Genomic DNA, 26,289 nt, shown 5'->3' on the forward strand with positions numbered 1-26,289 from the left:
TTGGGAAATGTGGCTCTTGCTAAATGTGCCACCTCACCAATCGCTGTGGCAGTGGTGTTTCTACATAAAAAGCATGACAATGCCGTTGGGGGGAATGCCACAGTCTTGAACTGCAAGAGGAGAGTTTTCTCAGTGTGGCAGCAAGATCCCTGGGGTCAAACCACTGAAAATGGATGTAGCTTTTGCCTGAGTCATCTTCTCCCCCACCATGGGGCTTCTTTCCTATCTGTCTTCTAGAATGATGGGCAAATGGATGAACCATGGGGGACTTGAGGTCTGGTCTCCCTGGAAATGCACCAAGCATATGAGAGTGAGGAAGTAAGTCTCCTTGCTTTATTCTGGCTTTGTTGGTATTGATATCTTCAGAGAGAAGCTGTGTGTCCCACATGTGCTCATGCTCACTTATGTGCTGTAAACCTGTTTGCAGACACTGTTGATGGAAATCTGAAACTGAACTTCTGTGCACACCACAACTCTGTTACACTGCTCATTCTGCTGGGTTCATGCTGCTTCCCTTCCTCCATGTGCTTCAGAGCACTTTGAAGCTATGATGCTGAGCACTGTGCAGATTTACAGCATTTAGAGAGAAATAACCCTTTGCCATGCAGAATGAATGTTCCTGAATGAGAGGGAATAAGCAATTTGTGGAAGATGCAGTGTCTCCTTTCCTGCTCAAGTGTGGGATCACCTCTGTCCAACCACCCCCAGAATCATCAGTACCCTCCAGCAATCACTTTCAGGCTTTCTCTGCTTTCCTTGCTCTTCCCCCAGAGCAGCGAGTTCTCAAGCCCATGTGCTTGCCTGCTCTCATACATGTTTGGAGATTTCTAAGGAGACACGACACCAGATCCCCACCTCTCTTCAGCCCAACCACAAGCAAAGAGAGGCCATCCCTAGGGTAGGAGAGGATATTTGGGAGACAGGAGAGGGGCAAAACCAGGAGAAGGGAGGAACAGACCTTCGTAAATACCTTTGGCTGCAGTTTAATCCCTAGACCATGGTGAAATGTTTTTTCCCTTCATTTTTGCAGATACCCTTTTGATATTTGAAGGTTGCCCTCTGACCCTGTGGACTGTGGCTATGAAACCTCCTTTGTGGAAGACTGGAGGCTGCATTTGTTTTCAGCTGGCTCCATCATAACTTGCCTGCTTTGTGCACCCCAAAAGCACAACAGGCTTTCCCACAGAGCTGGAGGCAAACTCAGGAGCATCCCTAACTCTTGCCTATGGGGAGCAGCAGCCACATCACCCATCCATGGCTGCTGTTTCCCTTTAAATTCTCTAAAAGCCATTCAAGTGTTGAGTTGCTCACTGAAATTTAATGTGGAGGCTGGCCAAGCGGTGGCAGCCTGCCAGGGGTTTCCATGTCTACCAAGAATGTTTTGCAGTGCACCTTGGGAGAGGAACATTACTTCCTTGATTCTTTTTTTTTCCTCCCTCCCCTTAAAGTGAGTAAATAAAGCAGCTGAAAAGTTAGAGCAGGGAGCTTTCATCACCAGCTCCCCTTTCCATTTACATGGCTACATATCCTGGCTGACAGCTCAACCCATGGTAAGATGGACTTTTTGCTCAGGCGGGGCTCAGCTGCTGGGAAATGCTACTAAACTGCTGTTGAAGTGGTCTCATGACAGACTGTGGTCCTATGGCAAAAGATTTGGCTCTGTGCTATGATGAAAATCAGGTGGTTACAGCTTTGGAAATGGAGTCATATTCAGTGTGTGACAGTGTCTTTCACTAAAGTTTATTGCTTGGGTATTTTGTAGGGTTAGAAAAGGATGCATCTATATTTAAGATGCAGGACAGTTCGGGGAGGCTGTGAGTTCAGCAAAATACTACCATCTGTGCCTCTGTAAAACAGGAATGTTGCTCATTTCCTTGCTTGCATCGAGGCAAATATTCACAAATCTTTACTGGTGCTGATACTGCATATGCTGTGGGAGTGGGGTATAATGGTGAGATTCACCGTAACGCTGTGGGACAAGGTGTTTTTGTTTCTCCAGCACCATGTCGCCAGGCAGCTGAGCTCTTCATGTAGCCAATGTGCCTTGTGGTTGCAGGTGGCTTCAAGCCCAGTGGGACAGGGCTTTGCTATCCCCACTTAGCTGCTAAAGGGAGAGGTTGGACACATTCAGTGTGATGCTGTGGGAAGGTGGCTCAAAGGCAAGGAGAGGGCCACCAATCTCATGTGGCTGCAAAAAGAAGGTAATCTTCTCCTGGTGTGCTCTGTCTCCAGGAGCACCGTTGTGCCCACTCACCACTGCTTTTACAGCAAAGTTCTATGCTGCTATCTCAGTTGGGGATTTGGGAACTGAGAGGGTCAGGAATAGGGGGAAGACTGGGTCAAAACTTGCTCTGCACAGAGTTGCTCATGTGCTGGCTGGCCCTTGTCATTTTCTCCCACACTGCCTGTGTTTGAGGAGAACCTTTCCCAGCCCTCTCAAATCAAATGGTGTCTTTCTCAGGAAGTATCCATAAAACCTATCTGGGTGATGGGGGGAGACTGGTCTTGGCCACAAGAAATGTCTCATGCACTAAGAAAGGTGCATGAAAGCCAGCATGGTTTCACTAAGGGGAAATCCTACCTGTCCAATTTGGTGGCCTTCTATGATAGGGCTACAGAACTGATGGACAGGGGTAGAGCAGTTGATGTCCTCTACCTGGACTTGTGTAAAGCGTTTGACAATGTCCCACATGACATCCTTGTCTCTAAATTGGAGAGACATCAATTTGATGGATGGACCACTCAATGGATAAAGAACTGGCTGGATGGCCGCACGCAAAGAGTTGTGGTCAATGGCTCAATGTCCGGCTGGAGACCAGTAACGAGTGGTGTCCCTCAGGGATCAGCGTTGGGACCGGTTTTGTTTGACAGTGGGATTGAGTGTGCCCTCAGCAAGTTTGCCGATAACACCAAGCTGTGTGGTTCGGTTGATGCCCTGGAGGGAAGGAACGCCATCCAGAGGGACCTTGATACACTTGTGAGGTGGGCTTATGCCAACCTCATAAAATTTAACCATGACAAGTGCAAGGTCCTACACCTGGGTTGGAGCAATCCCAGGCACAGCTACAGGTTGGACAGAGAAGAGATCCAGAGCAGCCCTGCAGAGAAGGACTTGGGGGTGCTGGTCAGTGAGAAAATGAACATGAGCTGGCTTCAGAGTGTGTTCACAGCCCAGAAAGCCAACCGTATCCTGGGCTGCATCAAAAGAAGCATGACCAGCAGGTCGAAGGAGGTGATCCTGCCCCTCTACTCTGCTCTTGTGAGACCTCACCTGAAGTATTGTATGCAGTTCTGGTATCCTCAACGTAAAAAGGACATGGAACTGTTGGAACAAGTCCAGAGGAGGGCCATGAGAATGATCAGGGGACTGGAGCACCTCCCATATGAAGATAGGCTGGCAAAGTTGGGGCTGTTCAGCTTGGAGAAGAGAAGGCTGTGTGGAGACCTCATAGCAGCCTTCCAGTATCTGAAGGGGAGCTATAGGGATGCTGGGGAGGAACTCTTCATTAGGGACTGTAGTGACAGGACAAGGGGTAACGGGTTAAAACTTAAACAGGGGAAGTTTAGATTGGATATAAGGAGGAAATTCTTTCCTGTTAGGGTGGTGAGGCACTGGAATGGGTTGCCCAGGGAGGTTGTGAATGCTCCTTCCCTGGCAGTGTTCAAGGCCAGGTTGGATGAAGCCTTGGGTGTCATGGTTTAGTGTGAGGTGTCCCTGCCCATGGCAGGGGGATTGGAACTAGATGATCTTAAGGTCTTTTCCAACCCTAACTATTCTATGATTCTATGTAGCTGATTCCTGCTCTCTGTCCTCCTTCAGTGAGTCTCTGGCCTATCTGTAGCTTCCCTTTCTTCTCTTTCGTATCTCCACATGTCAGATATCTCTGGCTATCAGATTGCTGTGATCCACTGCCAGGATGCTTCTGGCACAGCTTCCCAAGGAGTGGGAAGAGGGCCCCAGCAGTGAAGCTGGGGTTGTGCCATCCTGCTCAAGCATTCAGAAGATCCCTGGTAAAAGTCACTGTCCTCCTGCAGTCAACCACTGCAGACCTTTGGGCCACTCCCCAGCTGGGCTGCTTTGCAGCTCAAAAGACTCAGGCAATTAAGTACTTGTTTATCTCACAGGTAACACTTCTCTGCTCCAACTCAGACAAATTTTCATGTTGTTTTCAGAGCCAGAAGGGTTATGATCATTCTGCTACAATGAAAGAACACCTTTTAATTATTATTATGCAGTTTTCTGGAAACTTATCTGTCCAGCTAACCACCGAAAGGCTCAAGGTTTCAGGTAACTTTGCATAGAGCAAAGTTCTGAGCTAAAAGATGACAGCTTGGTACTAACATAGCAAAGTAAATTCCTTTTTGTCTGGATTTCTGCCCCCCTGCATGTTATAGCATTTCCTATGGAATCAGGAGAGACTGCCTCAGGCAGTTTTCATCTTATCAAGTCTTCAGAGTAAGAATTAGAATTGCTTTACTGAGCAGTAAGAATATTAGTCGTGTAACACCATGTGGTATGGTGTTCCAGGTGAGCTTGTCTTCGGATGTGATGCGGGACTTGATGTGATTGCAGAGGTGTGGGCATCTTCCCACAGTGTTTGTAAACCATCTGTACTTTCCAAAGTTCAGAGAGCAATGTAGCACCCTGACTGCTGGATAGCAGCTATGGCCAGATGGGTGGGCATCCTCACTCATTGCTGTGCCCTCAGAGCTGAAGCAAGTACCACAGGTTAGATGGAGAGGGACATACCTTGAAATGGTGGCTGTCCCCACCATGACCATCTAGCTCTCCTGCCTTGGCAGCCTAATCTTCTGTGCTGTGTAGGACAGGGGGAGGATGGGGGACCAGTTGGTGCAGCTCATGATGCACAGTTTCAGCACCACCTTGTTGCAGCTGGTGTTTGTCCAACAGGCTAAGAAACTGGTACAGCTTGACTAACAGGCAAAAGGAGACATGTTACTTTTGGGTACTTTTTGGTCCTTGGATGAGGACCAATGTTTGGTTCCTTATGCTGATGGCCAGTATGATCCTGTTTGGTTTTGTCCCTTTCCAGCACTTCCTTACTCTAAAGAGGACCAGGTGCTACCTGGTGAAGGCAATCAGCCAACAGCTACTGGCTGTCCAGGGTCTTGTCAATGCCTTGGGTGACCTTGCACTTCTGTAACTTCAAAGCTGTACCAAATCCCTGCTGATGATGGATGTTTGGCAGCACCGGTGCTAAGAACTGGGTCTACCATAGACCAGGTACTGCATGGACATGTCACTGTAGACACACCAGCATCAACTCTTGTCTAACAGAGGAGAGCGTAAGTGGAGTGGACTTGCCAAAGGTCATGTAAGCAGCTGGGGAAATGGTATCTAGGTCATCTGGCTGCTCAGCTAAGGCTGAAATGTCTAGACTGTGTGCACTTCATAGAATCATAAATTGTTTGGGTTGAAAAGAGACCTTTAGGACCATCGAGCCCAAGCATTAACCCAGCACTGCCAAGTCCACCACTAAACCACGTCACTAAAAGCCACATCTACACATCTTTTAAATCCCTCCAGGGATGGCAATACCCCCTTCCCTGGACAGCCTGTTCTAGTGCTTGGCAACCCTTTTGGGGAATAATTTCTTTTTCCTAATATCCAATCTAACCCTCCCCTGGTGAAACTTGAGGCCATTTCTTCTTGTCCTATTGCTTGTTACTTGGGAGAAGAGACTGGCTCCCACCTCACTACAACCTCCTTTCAGGTAGTTATAGAGAGTGATAAGGTCTCCCCTGAACCTCCTTTTCTCCAGGCTAAACTCCTCCAGTTCCCTTAACCATTCCCTGTCAGACTTGTGCTCCAGACCCTTCACCATCTTTGTTGCTCTTTTCTCGACATGCTCCAGCAACTCAATGTATTTTTTGCAGTAAGGAGCCTAAAACTGAACACAGGATTCAAAGTGTGGCCTCATCAGTGCCGAGCACAGGGGGACAATTACTTCCCTCATACTGCTGGCCAAACTTTTTCTGATACAAGACAAGATGCTGTTGTCCTTTTTGTCAATGCTGTGACATTTAGTTTGCATCTGAGCTCTCTGACTCTAAGACTGGAGATTGTAGGAAGTGCCAGTCTCTTAGCTTTCTATGGGGTTTTCCTTCATAAGGGATACAGTGTGGTAAGGAAGGATGTTAAGTACATATTATTATCTGCTTCCATGCCTTTTCTCCTGTGCTTGCCCTGTGTCTGCCCTGCGTCTGCTCTGCTTGTGGCTATTCTTATGCTTCAATCTGTCCCTGGTCTTGTCTGACTGTCATCTCTATCGGTCGTGGACAGAAATACAGGAACATGACTGTTTGCAAAGCCTGTTACCTAATTCTTCTGTGCATCCTAACATGAGTCTGGAGAAGTTCTATAATTGTTTTATTTCTGTACTGGTTTACTGCTGAATGGTAGCTCAGATGACGAAAGCATGCCTGTACCCATTGTTGATCCCAGTTTCTCATTCCTTGTTTTCTAATCACTCCTGCCTTGAATGCCTCTCTTACCCTTTAGGGTAAAAGCTTGTGTTGCCTCAGTGAAAAGAATCAGGACAAGTTTGATTATCAAGAAGATTGTGAAACTTCTTTTGCATGAGATATGAATAATTGCACACTTAGCCCCTGTTTCCATGCATAGTTTCCCGATGGCATGCACAAACACCATGCTTCTGGGCTTGCAAGGCAAGGCACTTGAGTTAAAGAAGTACTTGTCTGGAGCAAACATCCACCTCTACGTTACAGTCTCCTGAGTAAGTGAATCTGAGTACTTGTTGCTCCTGTCTGGGGTGGGTACTGTGTCAGATCCTTAGCTGTCAAAAGCATAACAGATTCAGTGAGGTTCCAGCTGCTATGACTGCCCTATCCCTTTTTTTTTTTTTTTTTTGAGGAAAAAAGTATTTTTCTCACATCTTCGAACAGCCTCTCCCTGTGGGTAAGCAGGAGCCAAGGTTTCTTTGGGCAATGTTTTGGGAATGAGAAGCTGTAGACTGCTTGTTGCTGCTCTTGGGCATGCTTCAGTAACACTGTATAGGAGCTGGCATAGCCATGGTTATTCTTGTAACTGAGTGAGTCATAAAGCAGTTATTTCCAGAATGGTTGGTTCTTGTTACATGGGGTGGTGTTGCTCTGGTAGATGTGCTGGCCAACAGAGGTGACTTGGCATCACTGGCCCCAGAACTCAAGATTTTGCCTGGGACCTAGTTTCAGTAAAGGAACATGGACTATATAGAGGCTTTGGTTAGAAAAGCCAAAACAAATGCTCCTTGATGGAAAAGGCAACTTGATTTGGGGAAGCTGTATTTGAAAGAAATTATTAAGTTGGTGAAACACTCTACAGTGAGGGTGGTGAGGCCCTGGCATAGGTTGCCCAGAGAAGCTGTGGCTGCCCCATCCCTGGCAGTGTTAAAGGGCAGGCTGGAAGGGACTTGGAACACCCTGATCTAGTGGAAGGTGTCCCTGCCCATGGTAGAGGGGGTGGAACTAGATGATCTTTTAAAGTCCCTTCCAACCCAAACCATTCTGTGTTTCTATAAAAGGGAACATTTTCTCATGAGGTACAAGTTAGGGTGAGATTTGGTGGAGGCTTCTCTTCTTACGTCTAAAACCCCTAAGGGGGAGGAGCAAGGTGAGCTCCTTGGAGTTTTCTTGATTATACCTACTTTGGACTTCTAGAGGGATAAATGCTTTTTCAGATAGTAAGCAACAATTTCATTAATAACAAATTTCAGACAATGAGAGAGAGACCTAGAGTGACAGGGAAGATTTCCAAAGACTTCTGTAGAAAACCACTGTGTTTATTTAATAAAAACTGTTAGTAGAAGAAACTTAGTTCTGACAAAACTCCAGGCATGGACTCCTTAACTCAAAAAGAAAAGCTGCATCTGTCAACGTGCCCCTGATTTTTTTGTTGTTATTGTTGTTTATTTTTTTACAACAGAAGGTCTCTCAGGTCTCACTTTCTTATTTTAATTCTACTTCTGAAACCAACAAAATTTCCCAAGTTAAAAACAGGACTTTTTGTCTTCAGGTTGGTCAGGACCAAAACTTAGGTATTTGCAAAATATGCCCTTGGGTATGCTCTCCCCCATCTTCAAATCAAAGCAGGTTAGGAAGCAATTGCAATATTATGTTTACAAGATGAGAAGCGTGTCTCATACACAGCCTTAGCTGCTCTTCTAACATCTGTGTCCTCAGCACTGTCCTGTCTACTGCAGGAATATTTTGGACAGCAGAGCACTATTGACACTTAAAAATTTTATCAGCCTTTGTCTTAAGAAATACTGTCTAATACAATACAATACAATATGGATGATGGATCATGCCGTTTCTCACCCTTCATATCCAACACAGACCTAATCTGGTCTTGAAGGCTGGATGTCAAGGGATGTCAAGTAGCAGCAAATCACTGTCATATTTTTGCCCAGTATTTTAAGGTAAAGCAACAAGAATTCATGCTGTAACCTGTGGCAATCTGGTAACTGTTATACAACTGACCTGCCTATGCAATGAAGACAGGTTAGAGGATGGTGGTAAATAGCATGGTCTGGAAGCTGGAGGTCCTATCTATCTCTGTTGAGGTCAACATGTAGAGGGCAGGAATGTGAAGCTGTTCAGAGGAAGATGAAGCAAATTTCTGTCTGTCTAGTTTGCCGCATCCAAAGGAGCAAGGGTGATTAGAGCTGGGTAGAAGCTCAGAAAAAGAAAACCAGCAAATGAATAGTTGCATACATGAAAAATGGGTTGCATGGATCATGACTTGCCTTGTCCACATCCAGAAGGAATGTTTCTGATCTGAAATGCAGAGGTGCAAACATCAGGACTTGGGGCTTCTGCTGCTGCTCATTTGGGTTAAGGCTGAGAAGCAGCCTGGAGGTCTTAGACCAAAGATGATACTTGTGCAAATTCTGAGAATTTCAGGAAAACTAGCTGAGTGACTGGAAACAGAATTCTGATGAGGAAATACAAGCAAAAGATGTGTCCCCAAACAAACTGTGTGTCAGCACAGTTTTAACACAGCTTTACCAGACTGGAGTTAAAAAGAATAGTGGGGGGGAAACATGAATCTGAAACATGCACAAAAAGCCACTTTACCAAAACTGTACCGAAATAAAGCGCAAAGCTGAGCTTGAGGCCCAGACCCAAATGCACTCTGTAGGTTGAACCAGAAGACATTAGATGTTCCAGTATTTAAAGGGTGGCTACAAAGAAAATGGAGACTCCCTTCTTACAAGGAATCATATGGAAAAGACAAAGGGTAATGGGCACAAGTTACTCCTGGGGGGATTCTGACTGGATACAAGAGTAAAATTTTTCACAATGAGGACAATCAGCCACTTGGAATAATCTCCTCAAGGAAGTGGTGGACTCCTCAGTGTTGGAGATACTTAAGATTCAGATGGACCGCATGCTGGGTCATCTAGTCTAGGTCATGCTTTACCCGGAAATGTTGGACTAGATGATCTTTGAGGTCTCTTCCAACCTGCAGTTCTATGATTCTGTAAAATGAAGGTGGGTTCTGCAGTGTCAATCGCAGCACGGAGCAGAGTTCATAGGCCATTCATGCAATGCCAAAGGGGAGCTGGTGATCCCCAAAACTTTGTGTGCAATAAGAAAATGCTCAGCAGTGGAATCTCTGAAACCTTCCCCTCTGTCTGAATGGTAGGCACTCTCATAAGTTCTGCCAAGGAGCAATCTCCATCCATATAGGGTTTGGAGCCTGGAAAGTTCTGGGATCAAGCACCTATGCAAAGACTTTGAAAAGACTTGAGATGCGTGTCAACCATCTAGTGCCTTGTGGGAAGAGTGCTTTCTCAGGATGTGGAAAATCCAATTTTATTCTGAATTTTGGACTGAAATAAAAAGGACTGTAATTGTGCTAACGTCCTAATCACCATCTCTTTGACTTCACAGCTTGCGGAGCAGGTAGGAGGCCGGCAGTGAGCTCATTGTGTACTCATCCTTTCCATTCCCTGGCTGCATGCTTTCCTGGTATTGTTCCCTGCTGTGTATAGGGTTGCTGCTCTGCCTGCTTGTGTAGTGTAAACCATTATGCTGAGGCAGACAGTGAGCCCGTCCTCCTCTGAAAAGACCCCAGGAATCCAGGAAAGTGGGAAGGAAGTCAACACAATAGAAATTCTCCAAACAAAAGGTGATTGAGGCATCTCTTGTCTCCTGTTACACCCTGAGCATCCTCACTATAGAAATGGACTTGTCCTGATCCCTCAGGCTGCAGTAAGTTCCAGTAGTTTGTAAAAGTTGTTTAAATCATACAGCTGGGGAGGAGGCAGGCTGCTGAGTCGTAACATGTCAGAGAGCCTGGAAAAAAATGGGGCTTTGTTAGTTCATTTCAGCATGCTTTGAAGCAGAAGGGGAGGGCATGGAGCTTTTGTTGGGCAGCATATCTACTTTTTCTGGTGCGGAGAGCAAGCACATGGTGGCGGCGGCTGCATTGACAGAATGCCTGTGTCAATTTGCTGTAACTGAGCATCAACTGGAAAAATGCTTCTGTGCTTTAGGAGGTGGGGTGGTGGGTGAGCTCCAGTAGATGGGTCAGGGAGGATGCCAGGCCCTCCTGATAGACAGACTTGGGGGTTTGGGGTTTGGTTTTAATCTTTTTTTTAGAAGGAAAATAAATGGTTACTGCTGGCTGAAGTGTAGGAGAGGACAGACTTTGCATGCATGACGTGCAGGCTGTCACACGCTTCCAGCAGCAGGCTCTGAATAGGAGGAAATGTCCCATTTCCCAGGGTTTTCGTCTGTGAGCTGTGGCAAGTGCAGAAGTCTCACAAGAGGAGAGACTGGCAGAACAAGGAGCAAAAGCACAGGACCTTCATTTGGCAAACTGCCATGGGCACGAACTGTAGGTGAAAAGGGATTAGAGCTGAGAAATGCCGCTGCAGAAAGGAAAACACATCCTGTCCTTTTTCCTTTAAGTTTGCTGTATTTTAAGTTTTCCTGACACAGAAGCTGCAAGAGCAAAGATCACAAAATTTCTTATCCTTTTAGAAAAGGCAAATAACAAGCAATTTCTTTAGAAATCCTATTTGCATGGGTTTCGTAACTGTCTCTCTGGGCTCTGTGGGTGTCTCATCTAATGAACAGGCCCAGATCTGTGTTTCAGCAAACGAGGCGGCCAGACGTGGGAGGGAAAGGTGGGAGGGGAGACCGGTGGCTCCGGGAGCGCTGAGTATTTCAAGACTTGGAAGCTCAGAGGAGCTGCTGCATTGCATTTACTACTGGGGAATTCTAATTGGCTGCCTTATGCAAGGTACGTTGCTCTACACGATGGTTATTTTGGGGTTCCGTGACCAGTGTTTGTTGGTTGGTTGTTTTCCCATTTGTCTGAGGCTCGTTTTTATGCTTAGCTGTGTACCACAAGAGGGTTGTAAGATCAGCTTTAGCAGGCTGAAGGGATTATTGAAGGTAATATGCTATCAGTAAACATCCTAAAGTTTCTGAGTGTTTTCTACAGGTAGAAATTCTACCTGTGCAAGTGAGCAAAGGTGTGGAGTGCATTTTCCTGGAGAGAAACATGCACTATTATGCACCACTGTATTTATCTACTTTATTGAGACAGCACACTGGCCTTGAATAAAAAAACGTACCTTGTCTTCAAAGTATTTAATTTAATTTCCAGTAAGGTCTATACTTGAGGCATTAAATCTTTTGCTTACTTTCACGTTGGGTGTTCCAGAAGAAGATGCTGGAGAAGCGTGTGCATGCGTGGTCCCTCTCCTGCAGGCAGCTGCCTGATCCTGGGTGTGTTGAGGCTTGCTCCTGTGTCGAGGGAGGGATTTTTCACCCATGCCAGGCAAGCAGGCAGCCTCACCTGGTAACACAAGCTTGATGAAGTAAGGCTGGAAACTGCATTTGTATTGGGGTTGCACAGCTTGCCTGGTGGAGTAAAGAAACCAATACCCAACTAATTAGTCAGGGTGAGAGAAGCTGATAAGCTCATTAGGGTTTTTGCAAGGGAGGGAAGTGGTCAAATGCTTGCAGGTGTCCTAGGTGTTAAGTGAAAAGTCTGGGTCAAAGGCCCAATTATAGGGGAACAGTAACATACTTAAGACTCCCAGAAAGTAACAAACAGCTAGATGTTTAGAGCCTGAGGAGGAGGAGCTTCAGTTCACAGGAGGGACTCTTAAACTTTAGCTTAGTTTAATTTGGACCTGAACCAAAGCTGTGTCTCTTTGTCTGTGGAGATTTCCGATCTCCTGAAAGCTTGCTAGACCTTGCAGCAGCTCTCTGAACTTCATAGTTTCATTACTGCTACTGCAATGACTTCAATTCCCAATGAGATGAAAGATATTTGAAGAGCTGCAAGGAAATGAGGCATAATTGTCTTTCAAGATCCTACCTTTAATTTAGTAATGCTTTTTGGATGCAAGCAATGCAACCAAGTTCAAGAGGAACAAGATAAATTGAGGGACAACAGGTCCATACTAGGAATAGGGTTGCATCTTTTGAGATCCCTAATGCAACAGTTGGTTGTTGAGTGAATACAAGAAGAATAAACCTCAAAAAGTGGCTAAGCTTATGTTTGTTCTCTAAATAACAGCTCTTATTCTGACTGCCAGACTATCTGGACCACTGGCCGGCCAGACAGACTGGGTCGGGTATTGTTTACATTCCTCTTGAATTGGAAAGGGCTCATGCAAAGTACTTTGGGCTGAACAAACAGGAATTTTCTTGTAAAACAGTTTTGTCATAGATTCTGGGCAGCTCTTCAGGTCATCAGAAGTCCTGAGTTTTAGCACTCAGCGCACCTCAGTGAACCGTGGTGTCTTGGAATGATGAACAGAGGTTAGGAAGCACCAGCAACTCTTGGAAAGTCTGTTTTGTCTCCAGTGGATTATAATGTCTTCCAAGAGCACCTAAAGGTTTTGATGTGACACTAGAAGCTTCCTGCTATACTCAGTCTTCTGTAAAGGCCTTGGGCACTAGAAGAAACAGGAGTTAAAATTTGGCAGTTTATTCAGGGTGATTGTGGATGTCCTGGATGTGAGTTTAAGTGACCCAAATGGAAAGGAGAGGAAGGCTGGGTGCAGGGATTAAACTGATCCAAGCAAGTCTGTCTTTTTTTTCTCCATTCCTGTTCCTTTGTACTTTCTTCAGTCCTGCCCTATTTCTGGCAGGTATTGGAAATGCTATGAAGTGCCTAAGATTAGCATGGGTCACTTGATAGGGCAGCTCTGGGAAGTTTTGTAAGTGGCATTTTGTAGTAGTATGTTGTTAGCTTTAGGTCTTGCCTCTAGTGTTAGCGAATATTTGTGAGATGGGAGGAAAGGTAAGTAGTGGTGTTGAAGGGCGGCTAGAGAATTGATCCAGAACTTCACTTCTGAACATTTGGTGGAGCCAGCCATCTCGAAAGTGGCTATTGTCACCATTCTGTGGTGGTTTTCTGTCTTTTAGAACTTGACCCCATCTGTGAAGCAGTTCTACCACCACTCCTGTTGTCCCAAGGGACACTCCTCTGATAGAGTTTGTGCATCTGGGTTTGTTTCTAGGCTGTAATTTAGACTCTGATACTCAGGGTCTGGCTCAAAACTGCTTCAATGTAGATGGTGATACATTTTCTAAATGCCAAATTTGTAGCTCCCTGTCTCTTTTCTTGTTTGGGTTTGGGTTTTTTTGAGGCTATGCTGAAACGCCATTTGCTTCAGAAAAGCAGAGTAAGCATATTGGGAGTATGAGGTCAAGGGAGAGGAGCTTCTGCTCCCAAAGCTGGTACCAGAGCTGTGACGCAAAAATTGTCCCTAGCTGTTATCTTTAGTCTTTACCATATTTCTACTCCAGTGGAAAATTATTGAGTTCTCTCTTCTCATGATCTCCTTTCCTTTGTTGCCTCTAAACAACCTGTGGTTGTTTCATTTGTGGCTTGGAGTTTCACCTAGTAACCCCAAGTTATTCTGTGTTGTGTAAGAATTGCTGGGTCAGAATAGTTATGCTTCTGTATGCATAAGCTGCTTGTAAGTGATAACAATAATGGGAGCTACAAGGACATGGGGGATTAAACCACTAAGTAAACATCATCTCATCTGTGGGCCTTATCACACTTGCCTTGTCATTTGCAAAGACTGAACGATATCTTTACTTGTGGTGAGAGTGATTTTTCATTAGCTTTAGTTGTCAACAAGTAAAGGATCTTATTTGAGCTATTTAATTCTGTATCTCCTGAGAGAGACCAGGTACTCCCAAAGGTCTGCTCATCTCACTAAGGCTGGCTTAAATTGGTTACAAAGGATGTCTGGGGTAAGTAGTTGTCCTGATTTCAGTTTGGATAAAGTAATTTATTATTATATCAGCCTTCAGACACCCAGAAAAGGCAGATGGATTTTGTCCTTTTTGAAATCAACTAGGGGTTTATGTTTGTTTTTATTGTGCTCAGGGGTGAACTTCCTAAGGAAGGGGCATGTGCTTCCCACTTGAGTTTGGGGAAGAAAGAGAAAAGCTGGGTCAAATAAGGCTTGTGTAAAGCCTCTGCATTCCCAGTTTCTGCAAAATAAAGGAGGAAAACACACTCCCCTCCCCCACATAGCTTCCTGTTTTTCTGTGTTGAAGGTGGACAAAGACAAAAAGACTGCAAGAAAAAAATTCTCCTTGAGCTGAAAAATCAATTGCTGTAACTTCAGTGCTTTCTGACCAGAGTACTGAATGCTTGTTTGACCTTTTGTAAGCTCCCGGTCACATACTACTATCCTAAATTTGCTGAGATTTTAATGTGGTTGGCATTTTGACAGCTTGCTTTGACAGCTTGCATTTTGACTCTTCTTTCAGTGTTTGGGGTCCTGCCATGCAGGTGACCAACAATTTTGAGTGGTGCATAAAATCAGCAATAAAAGCCAGGCTATCCTACCTCTTATAATGCAGAACACTGGAGAAGAACACCACAAAAAGTGGAAAGGGTTGTAGTAATACTTCGTCCACGTTTGCTTTTTGCCTCCTCAGGGACTTCCTGAGGTGGAGCTGATGCCTTTTTTTTTTTTTTTTTTTCTGTCCTGGTAAAGAAAATGTTGAGCCATGCCTGCTTTCTTCATGTGGCTGGCATTGGCACACTCCCTGTATCCCATACTAAAGCCTAATCCAAGTAACTGCTACCTCCGTCCTTCTCTTCCTCCTTTTTATGCTGCTAAGGGCTGTCTTAGGATTTGTGGGTTTATTGTCTTTCTGCTCTCTTTATTCCCAATTACCTCTTAACTCTCACATTGTGTGTTTGTCTGCTTATGAGGTTGCTCGAGTAAGTTGAGCTCTAATTCATCCCGAGTCATGACCATTTGAGGCTTGACAAGAGCAGAGTCTGAATGAGCGAATTTGCTCCAGCGTGTTGGTGTTGGTTAAACAAAGTCTGGAATTGTTTTTCCACATGACAGAATGGTCTTTGTACCAGCCTGAATGCAGACTCAGCTGGAGCGTGACATGTGAGGGAATGGATGTCGGTTGGGAACACAATTACAATGCATGAGGATACTTTGCACTAAGAGAAAATCAGCAAAGGTTGGGACAGAAAGAGGAGCAATGTCTTGGCATTGGCTACCAGAGTTTGCCCCCATGGCCTAAAGAGCTCCTGAGTTTATGGACTCTGAACTGGCACTAACTGAATGAGGAGATCCCACCCTGCTCCTAGGCATGTTTAAGTGATGGTACCTTAAACTATACTGGGGAAGGATTCAGGACAAAAAGTAATCTGGCAAAGAAAGCTAGGGTCCTTGGTCTGTGCTCAAATAGTCTTTCCTTTCCATTTGCACCTCTTAAGACCAACTGTTAATGCTAATCAATCTCCTCCTCAGTCTATCAATAAATTTTTAACAAGTTCACCTACTAATTTCCACGGGAGAAACTCCCTACTGGCAGGTTTTGCTCAGAGATGTGTATTATTCTGCCTGGTACAGTGCATCCATTACAGATACACACTTGCTTGAGGAAAGACAATGCTCATTCAGAGGGTGAGTGAGTGATTAAGAGCAAGGGAGGAATTTTGGGCATCTAGAAGATTTCAAATGTTTTAGGCTGCTGCAAAATGGAGGGGCATTTCCCAGTCCAAGTCTAAGTGCCCAAGCTCTATTTTTCATTCTTAGACAGTTTTAGATGCTTTAGTTAGAAGCAACACCATCACTGGCATGAGAGAAAGCGAAAAACAAAATCTGAGGAAGAGTTTCAAATTTCTTCTGACAAAGAAATATCTTTAGTTACCTCTTGGCTTCCATTTGGAATGCTTTTACTTCTGAACCAGAGCTTGAAATAAAGCAGCTTTATCCTTGCTGCTGCAAAGATGATGTACTCACTTGACATGGGCTATAGTAGGAAGGTACCTCTTCAGCTGCAAGGCAGCAATAAATTTACAGTCTTTCAAAGGGCAGGGAAGGGAAAACTTGGCCTGTTTGAAGACTGTATGTAACAAAGTGATGGGCTGGTCCCATTTCTGAGGCAGTTAGTAGTATATAGACTATTAACTGCAAATATGGAGGAGATTGGAACGGCTGCAAAGGCGCAATACCTTTTAGGGTGAATGATGCGGGGAAAGGGAAGAGTTTAAGGAGGGGAGGGGCTACAGCAAATGTGGTTGCGGCACTTAACATCCCACCTGATTGAGTTAAAATGCCCTAAGCATCCCCTAGATTGGGCATAGCTCATGATAGTTTTCTTCCCTCTGATAAGTGTTTTTGTTGGCTGGTAATCTTAAATTTAGCACAGAGGGGGATTCACAAGAGGAAGATGGATAATGAATAGTCATTCTGTGGATGTCCAGTTTGTTCCTTAATGTACAGGAGCTGATAAGATTGTTTGACTATATGTGTTTCCATGAGAAACCTTGTGTCACATCCAAAATATATGGGGCTTTCCAGATATTTTCCTGGTGGAACAGCTGCCTCAAAGCAGAAACGGGTTCTATACAAAGGTGACATTGAGCCTCAGCATTCCACCAAAATGTCTCTTTGCTTGGTTTCCTATCTGTTCCAAATACCCTTCTAGCAATTTTCTGAAACTGGGTATAACAACCTGATATGATTCCTTGCAACATGTATTCTCTTGCTGAAATATTCATTTAGCAGCTGAGACCCTTTTGAGGATGAATGTACCTCTGGATGACCCAGGCTCCTCACATCTATTGGATGCTCAGCAACCACTTGGGCTGGTGTTAGCTGCTGCATCACCATTTTACCATTTCTGTTTCCCTCATTGCCATGCTGGCAGAAAGGCCAAGAACATGATAAGCCACAGAGATCTGGTGACTCCTACAGAAGTTGTTTCTCAAGGTCTTTTTCCTGTTTCTACATAAATACCATTATGTGTGTTAGAGGTCCCTTCTGTTATTATGGACCTGTGCTGTACAGCTTTCTTGTACCTTCATTTAAGGAGAATAAACAGATGTGTCTGATACTTCGGAAAATGTTTTGCTAAGGAGATCTCATTTCTCATGGCAGCCTGAAGCAGGCTGGTGGTGGCTGTTTTGGTTTGCCAATGGAAGCCTCTTGGGGCATCTTCAAGGCTGTAGACTTTCTGATTTTGTACATAAGACAGGTGCTGTCATGCAGCGTGCAGCTAGCAGACCCTTCATTGGAGGTGCATCTCGTTCAGTTCTGGCCATCAGGTGTGCACCATCCTCAAAGTCTTTACTCTCTAGCAACAGAGCCACGCATGAAGAGCAAAATAAAACCTTATGAACAGGCTTCAGAGTGGCTGTGCTCAAGCTTGCCCTGCCCTGAATGGAGCAAACACAGAATTGCAAAAGCCCCAAGTCACATGAAAGCTGTGTCCAAGCTAAGGGAAGCCAGCACATGACAGCCCCAGGTTGCTGCTCAGTGCTCCCATCGCTCAGCAGCACTGCAGTTTGCATTCAGTTTTTCATACATGTGAATGTACAGCATGACCCCCACGTGCCCTTGCATGTTCCCAGTTGTTTCCTTTGCCCTCTGTGGCTGAGCCAGTGTTGATTTTGTTCTCTAGCTGATTAAATCCAAAGTTTTTTTTTTTCCTGACTCGGCAAGAATATAAATGTGCAAATACTGTTCTTGCAGAATTGATGGGGAAATCCTGGAAATGCTATCTGAAAGTTGTGTTTTCCTTATTGGGTGATGTGAATATGGCAACTTAAGTCTTTTTATGGTACTGGAAGGGCTGTTTTGAAAGCTTACTGGTGCTGCTCATCCATTCAGTAAGTGACCCTTAACTGTTGTGTTCAGGCTGGAAGTAGCCTAAAGATTTTCACAGAAAGGGTGAGAACATGTTTTTTTTCTTTTTAGATACCACCAAACCAGAACCACTGAGTTAAATTTGTATCAGGTTATGATGGAAAAGAGTATCCAAATGCTTCTGTGTTTTTGCAGAGTTGGCTTAGGTGTCTGTTCAGTATTGCTGCTGCAGTGGTTTCTTAGCCCATGTCCTGCATCCAGAAAGTCCTTTGTGGTTATCCCGTAAGGTTTGAGCTGAGGTCTTCATGGGTAATAGACCCTCAATGAATGAGGACTGTAGATGGGAAGGAGGCAGAGCATGGGACTAGCTGACCAGTTGGGACCAGTTGGAGGGGGCGTCCACATCAGTAGGTCCCTGGCTCTGTTGCCTTCACTGGAAGGGCCAGGAGGAGTTTGGATTCCAGCTTTTTGACCTGTTCACATGCCTACAGCTTTCCTCTGGTGTGAATTGCAGTGTTCCTGCAAAAAGTAGCCTTATGGTCATGCAGACCTTGATGTATGAAAACTTGCAAACTGATGAGATTACGGAATTTTTTAATGCTTCCTATTTTTCAGAGAAGTGAAATTTAAGAGGCAGTGGTTACTAAGGACAAAACATTGTCATTCATCTGCAGTCAGTTTTGTCTGGTTCTGAACAACCACTTAAAACCACACCAGCTAACTGTTAAACTGCAAAGTGTTCCTTGTTCTATGACATAGTTTCAGCCCAAACTCCAGGATGACCTGGAGTGGGAATTCCTAAGCAGAATTTGGTGGTTTTAGGGAGCTCAATCTCTTATTTAGCAAGGAATCCACCCACATGTGAAGCTTAAAAATGAGACGTTCCCACCCAACTTAGTCACCCCACCCAGGTGACCTTTTGACAGCTCATGCTAAGATGCTTGAGGTATTTATTCCTGTAAAGTACAAAGACTTCTATGTCTAACTTCCCAAAATCTCAACATAAGGAGAATGAATCTCACCTATTGTTTGTAGCAGCTGGGGTAGAGGTTCAAGATAGAGTATACCACAAGCAGATAGCTTCAGTTCAGCTCTTCCTGAAAACAATCTAAAGACTATATTTACATCTTCATTAGTAAATAAATGCAGTCTATCCCATAGCTAAGTAGTTACTGCATAAGCTATACATAGCAAACTTCTCCTTACCTCCCAGACCAGCACAATTATGTGCAAGCTACCTGTTTCAAATGGTCCCTGGACTGCATCCTGGGAATTCTGGGAGAGGTACAGCTGGCACACAGCAAAACTGTGCCAAATTCTCTGCCACTAATTTAGCAACGTAAATCTTTGTGTCATATCCTTGTTTGCTTACTAGTGTGAACGTAGCCTTTAAGCGTGTGCTGCACCATGGTAGAGAGAGGATAAATGTGGACAAACCATATTCAGTCACTTGAGTTTTCTGGTTTGCTTCATGAAGTTAAAAGAATCTCAGAGTTTTGTATGTTTATCACCATTAGTAACGGTGATAATTCAGTATCAGAATCAACTGATTCTGCTCATAGTATCTCCGCCACTTGGCCTTTTTCCAGAGCAGTGTCTTATGACGTGTTTTTAGTTGGCTGTGTTCACTTCCTCTGATTTCTTTTGGGAGGCAGGGCTGGGAAGGAGGAAGCTACTGGAGTTTGCTCACTTGGGTTTGCTGGCTTTGTTGTTAAATGCTGCCCACTTCCACTTTACGCAAGCTTTCCTTGTTGACGCAGCATTTGTGACATATAACCAGCAGTGCAGCGTCTTACTTGGAGGATTGGATGTGTGGGTATGGCTGGCACAGCTCTACAGCTCCATACTACAGCTTGTAGTGCCAAAAAATGTGGACAGAGGCACTGGAGCAAAAAACTGGTGAGAGATATGGGAAGAGATGCTCTGCTTCATCCTTTGCTGCCTTGTACTTCAGGGATTATTGTCTTTTTTTCTGGGAGAATGCATCTGGCACTGAGCAGCATTAACACATATAAGAAATGTAGGGCCTTTTCCAGTCATGTGGAAGAGGTAATGCGGACCACCTGAGAAGATCTTCAATTTAGGGCATCAGGAAAATGGGCTGTTGCCTCTGTTGTCTTCCATGACACTGGCTTGTGTTGAGCTGTTTGATTTCTGTATCCTCTTTCAACATTTTCAAATGCTTTGGGGACAGGAATTACACCCGTCTGTGCTGTCAAGGCAAGAAAGGCTGGTTGTTTGCAATGAGCACTGAAGCCTTGTTAGATGGATTCTCCTGCTAGGGAGTTTATGTGTATTTTCTGTGTTGTGTCCAGGACATGTGCACAGCTGAAGCAACTGCATCTCTGCTCCACGTGGAAGAAACCTTCTCAGCATGCCTGGCACGGATAGATGCTCTCATCCTCAAGCCTCTACTCCAGGCAGGTAGGTCAGAGAAGACTACTTTTTTGTCTGTAGTCCTAGCCTTGCGTCATTGGCATAGCTATGAAGTGATTTGTAATTAAAACTCAGCAGCTGAGGACTTGCTAGAGGCTGTTTTGCTAGAGTGAATGGTATGTAAAGATATTTCATTTAAGATGGTGAGCCCTTAAGTATGGCTATGGCCTTTCATTTAAGCTTAGGACTGTGGTTTCTGTTTATTTAGAGGCTGATCCAGATTCTAACCAGTGTCAACCTGCTGTGAGGCTTGTTTCCAGCATGGTATCCAAAAATCCAAACTACATGTCACATATGCAACCCCTAATCAATGCCCGTTCTGCTTCCCTGCTCTTGGTCCATGGTCATGTCTGTGTTTGAAGGTAAAACTTGTGGGTGCAGGTTCTGAGCTGGCAGTAAATCAGAGCAGCTCCACTGAAATAACAAATTCATATAAATATTCATAAGCCTGTCTGGCCAAAAGTGGTATGACTGGATTAGGACCATAGCGTGGTTCCCTCTTACATCACTGCCTTTTTGGTGTAGCCTCCAAGGAGATTGGGAACAGCCCTTCAGGCCAGGGACAGAAAATTTTCTGCTGGTGCTCATGTCTGAGCCTCTTGGTCTGCCCTGACCACATGCCCCACAAGAATGTGAAGGACAAAGCCTTAGCATGTGTAGCCCATGCAATTACTCATAGGGACACAACCCTAAATAGTCTTCATCTCCTTCCTCCCTGTCATTGTTTTCCTACAAGAATGTATATCCTTTACACTGAAAAACTGGAATGAGTATTATATGTAGGCAATGTTTTCCACAAGATTTCTTGGAGTTGGGGGTTTCTGAGAGCCTTTTTCTTCCATCTTTTTGTCAAAGAGCCTACTGACCAGAAGGGAAAGGAGAACTTAAAGCTCTTCCTGCTCATGAATGACCAATTTCAAGCTCTCTGGAACCTCACAGAAGAAAATTACCGGATTCTGAAACAGAAATGTAGCACCTCTGAGGCATTCTGCATCCAGGACATTTACACTGTCTGGAAAGGAGACCTGTTTCTAAACCTCTACATCCAGTAAGTACAGAAGCATTTTCAGTAGCTGAAGGGACCAAATTACCAAATTTATCAACTTGTAGGTTGGTGCAATTAATTTGTACATTTAATTTGTTCAGTCTTGTCCACTAGTGTTCAGTCATTAGGTCAGTGAAGTGGTTTCATTCACTGCTCACGACAGTGCTGTGCAGACAGCATAGTAAGTAGCCCTTTTTGTAGCTGTGAGAATGCTTGAAACCAGGACAATGCTTGTACGAGAATATTTTCTTACAAATATAGTTTTTTTTAATGCATCTTAAAAGCGGGAAGAGGATAGGGGGTAGAATTTGTGTCTGGGTCATTTGTGAAAGTGAAGCCTGAGCTGTCATCAGGGAACAGAAAGATGTGTTTAAAGGACTCAGCAGGGACATGGACAGAAGATGTCACCAGGCACAGTTCCTATTTTGTGTTTGTGCCACAGTTTTATGCTTTTGGGAAGGATATGATGTGTATGAGCAAGTGATGGATGTAGTGTGATGAGAAAAACATAGTGCCCCATTGCTCTTTCTGTAATTAACTACATCTGTTCCCCATCTGTCTGTAATGCAAAACAAAATGTTTACCAAAAGCACTGCAGTGTATATAACCTGTGTTGATGTCCTAGAGAGAAAGCTGTCATTTGTGGACATCTGAGATGACATAAAAATCAGACAGTATTCAATCCTTCATTCCTCATGTTGACCATAAAGGTGGCCAAGCCAATACAGATGGGCTTGTACCGTCTGTGCAGTTTGGCACCCACACACGAGAGATGGGCATACTGACTTCTGAGCGTTGCTGTTCATATAGTCTTGGTTTTGATGGTTTTATGCATGTGGGGTGAGGAGGAAGGAGGACTGCTTTATATTTTGTTTTTACTTGGCATCATTTAAAAAAAGTGATGTACAAGGTTTGCCTTTATATGAATGGGGTTTGGAGCAGTGTGTGTTGCTCATTTGGGAACTGATTCAATGAATTAAAACTGATTTGCTTTAGGCATGTGAAAGATGAAAACTTGTGCTGAGGTTTCAGATGACATAAAGAAAAGCTTATCTTAAGATCTAATTTCCCCTCACTTCAAAATTAAAACCTGTTTTTGTTGTGTGTCATGCAAAGAAAAGGCTGGTTCCTACCCACCTCTGCTGACTCACTCTGTGCAGTCCTGATCCTAACAGTGTCTCGTCCTTATTGGAGTAATATAGAACAAAGCAGAACTGATGTTTATGGGCCTGAAAATCAGCAGCAAATGCATGTCCCTGAAAAATGTAAATAGTGATAATTAGTCTGGGCATTTTCTTAACTTACCTGGAAACAATACTGGGAGAAAGTGTATTTGCTGACAAAATACGGCTCGATCTCCCCCTAGTGTGAGATGAGATACACTGGCGTGGGACACCTTGACTTTAATTTACCATTAGTAATACAGGCCTGCTACTTTTACTTCAACCAGTGGAAATTCATACATCTGACGCTGATCTTAAGCTCATCATCCGTAGGTTAGCTTTCCAGGACAGTTGTGTAAGCTTACTTCTGCTTCTGCTAAGTACCAGGATGATTTAAACCTCCTGTATTGCAAAAATCAACCAGGCAGTTACAGCAAGGAGCTGGTAAAGGAGGCAAAAGGGGACTCAGCCAAGGTGAAAAGTATGGTAGCTATGTATCTCTGTGCCTTCCTTGGAAAGGTGGACCTGACATGACATTTTCAAATTAGATTCTTCCATTTATCACTTAAGCCTTTTAGCTAATGTGCACCTCTAACTCAACTCATGTTTCTGTGTGCTTGTTTGTTTTTTTTCTTGCCAACAGATATTTTGTCACTTTTGCAAACTACGTTGTAGTCCACGGCTTTGAACATGCCACAAAGAGCAAAAGGTCAGTGGGATGAAAAATGCTTGTTGAAGGGGCTGATAGGAACACAATGATATTGTAGGGTTAAGACAATTTTAAGGTTAAGCCAGAGCAAGCAGCACCTTGCACAGCACCTCACCGTGATCTCTCTTCATGGTTCAGTGCCTCTGTTCTGAACTGGCCATACTGGTTGTTTCTGCCATCTTCTGAGACTGTGGCAGTAGCTGTCTGAAGGCTTCCTCTACATATCTGTCCCCATCTCTTTCTAACCATGCCCAACTCCTTTTGTAGGTGAGGAAACCTGTAAATGTGGAATTTGGAGGATTCAGATAAGGGGTGGGACCTGAGAAGGGGTGATGTGGGAATCTGGCAGATTTCCACTGCTTGTCCCAGATGTTGTCAGATTCTCATGAAAATAGCAAATGAAAATATGAATGCTAGATGTGAGCAGATTCACAGCTGCTTTATCCATGTCATCCTCTTGGTGTGCAAACTATTGTGAAAGTCATGCCATATTCTGTCCACCTGCAGGGGTGGTTCCTATTTGCAGAGACAGCTGGGCCAGAGGAAGGATGGATGGTGCTCATTTGCCTCATTTCTGTGTGTTTGGTGTACAGATATATTTGCACTATGTTATCTCCTTCTCTCTCAAGTCTTTCTATACCCTCTTTGGGGGTGAGTTTGCATATAAAGTTAGGGAGGTAAGGAGAGGAAATTTGCAGAAAAAAACATTTAATGAACTTTGCCTTAATTCACTATCTTGCAGTGAAGCCTGGAAGCACCATAAGACAGTGCTGAAACAATTCCTCACAGACTTCACCTCCGAGACCTCCATGTCACTGGCTTTATATACTGTTCTTCACAAACCTATCCGAGATCATATAATGCAATATATACTGCTCCTTACCAAGCTGAATGAGGTTCTCAAAGAGGTAGGAAGTTTCTACATGATGTTACTTGACTGGCTTATGCTAACACTTATGCTTGTGGGGCTTGGTGGGGCTTTGGTGTTGGTGTCAGTGAATCCAAAGCAGGCTGGAAGGAAACTTTTTTCCAGTGGACATCTGCAGTGGTAGTAACCAGCACCAGTGGAGTGCAGCCCACCTGAAGGTCTCAAAGTAACAAAAGTGGCTGCTCCAGCATAGTACAAGCTACTCACCATATAAAGAACCTGCAAAGGGTCAAGTAACCGCCCTAAGGTTACGCACTTCTGCTGGTCGCAAAGATAATGGTAGGTTTGGGATGCTTTCCTAGGCTAGCTTTGGGAGAGGGCTGGATGATAAATTCTCATTAGCCGCTTGGATTCAGAGCTGCTGAAGTTGTTCTGCATCCGTAGCCCAGAGGGTAATGTCCTGCACAGGTGTGCCGGAAGCATTGCTCAAGCCCTGCCTTCTTTTATCAGGGCTCTGAAAAGGACGTGGTTACCAGTGCCATCAAGGAATACATGAAGCTTGAGTCTTTCATCAGCCAAGTCCTGGATGAAGCTTGTTTTACCAAGTCCTTATGGAAATCCTTGGGCTACAAATTCACAGTGAGTTACGGATGTAGAAAGTGGCTTGATGGGGGAGCACTTTTAGAGGTCTTCCACTTCTACTTACCCATGGAGAAAATTTAATATGGATCAAGAATTTGAGGCTTGGCTTGAAGCCAACAGAGCAGGGCAGTGTGGAAGCCTTGGAGAAACCTTATGGTCACTGGGTGCTCTAGATGTTGAGTGCTGTGTCCAGTTATGTTGTTACTGTCAGCTTGTGCCACTAGTCAGAAGACTTCTGCAGGAACTGTTGACTTGATTTGTCCTTTCCCAAATCCTGATGTTTCCTGATGCTTTTGGTCCTTCATCTTGACCTCTGTGGTTCCCTCTGCAGGACATGCTCTGTGTACCTGAAAGGAGGCTGCTGGAAGATAGCAAAAATCTTCCTATCTCTGCCAGCACAAATCGATCAGACCGGATCTTGCTCTTTGATGATGTCCTTGTGCTGATTCAGGCAAGTCTGCAGTCTTTCAAAGGGATTGGAAGGGCAGTGCAGATAAATGACAGTAAAATTCATGTTTCTTTGATGCTGAAAATGAAACATATCTTGACTCTTGGCAAAACCTTGTCTCAGATCCATGCACCTGTGGTTTGCATTGGAGAATAAAAGAAAGCCTAATGAAGGAGGACTAGGGGAGCATCCACATATTTTTTTTTTTCCCTGATAAATGTATGCTATCCAGCCACCACAGGCACTTTTCTAGTAATGCAAGCCCGTGCCTGCATATGAATCAGTTGACTTCTGTCCTTGTTTATGCAAAGGGGGGCTGTTGGTCAAAGATACATACAGTAAGCACTCTTGCATGGGAATAAACATGATCTTTCATTGTTGACTCTGCTAGTGGCATATGAGCAGAAGTTGCAGGAGTTCTTGGGGCTATTTCGGGGATTTGGGGCCTGGGTGTGAGGCAGACAGGGAGTGTCTACGGTCACAGATAGCTAGATGAATAACATGTGTTCAAAGCTGTTCTGCAGCATGTTAAGTAAGTCCAGCTTGGCTTGCTCTGACTGATAGCACCCATAATCTAGCAGCGCTCTTTTTATGTGCACCTCTGTCTGCTTGCTCTTTAGTCATGTGCCAGTGCCTTGGGTGTCCAAACATGACTGTCTTGTGAACTGATACATCTTAGGGGTTCCTCCAAACATGAGCCTTTGTGATAATGCTGGGCAGTTCTACTCAGCTTGCAGGGCCTAGGCCTGAGGAAATAGGGTGGTGATTATCTCATCAACTTTACACTGTGGATTTCTTAGCACAGTCACGATCTCACTGTGAGCAAGTGCCCCCAGGCTCC

The 26,289-nt window shown here is 44.5% G+C and overlaps 1 protein-coding gene across 4 annotated transcripts in view; it reads left to right on the top strand.

The window, feature by feature from the left end:
• Nucleotides 1-1,405: 1,405 nt before the first annotated feature.
• The window catches only part of ALS2CL (ALS2 C-terminal like), a 47,279-nt gene continuing 22,395 nt past the window's right edge, over nt 1,406-26,289 (top strand). Inside the window, exons 1-7 of one of the 4 annotated variants that reach the window (XM_057402872.1) lie at nt 1,406-1,550; nt 20,453-20,561; nt 21,429-21,621; nt 23,425-23,490; nt 24,233-24,398; nt 24,869-24,997; nt 25,332-25,457. In XM_057402872.1, the coding sequence (XP_057258855.1) occupies nt 1,548-1,550; nt 20,453-20,561; nt 21,429-21,621; nt 23,425-23,490; nt 24,233-24,398; nt 24,869-24,997; nt 25,332-25,457 (792 nt within the window). In that variant the 5' untranslated portion in view covers nt 1,406-1,547. Of the gene's footprint in view, nt 1,551-10,100; nt 10,240-11,121; nt 11,276-19,942; nt 20,037-20,452; nt 20,562-21,428; nt 21,622-23,424; nt 23,491-24,232; nt 24,399-24,868; nt 24,998-25,331; nt 25,458-26,289 lie in introns of those variants that run through there. The other 3 variants (XM_057402874.1, XM_057402873.1, XM_057402871.1) reach the window with 3 other exon arrangements.

Source organism: Pezoporus wallicus, unplaced genomic scaffold (assembly GCF_028554395.1).
Source record: "Pezoporus wallicus isolate ANWC-B61680 ecotype Strahan unplaced genomic scaffold, APGP_CSIRO_Pwel_v1 contig_8057, whole genome shotgun sequence".
Lineage (NCBI taxonomy): Eukaryota > Metazoa > Chordata > Aves > Psittaciformes > Psittacidae > Pezoporus > Pezoporus wallicus.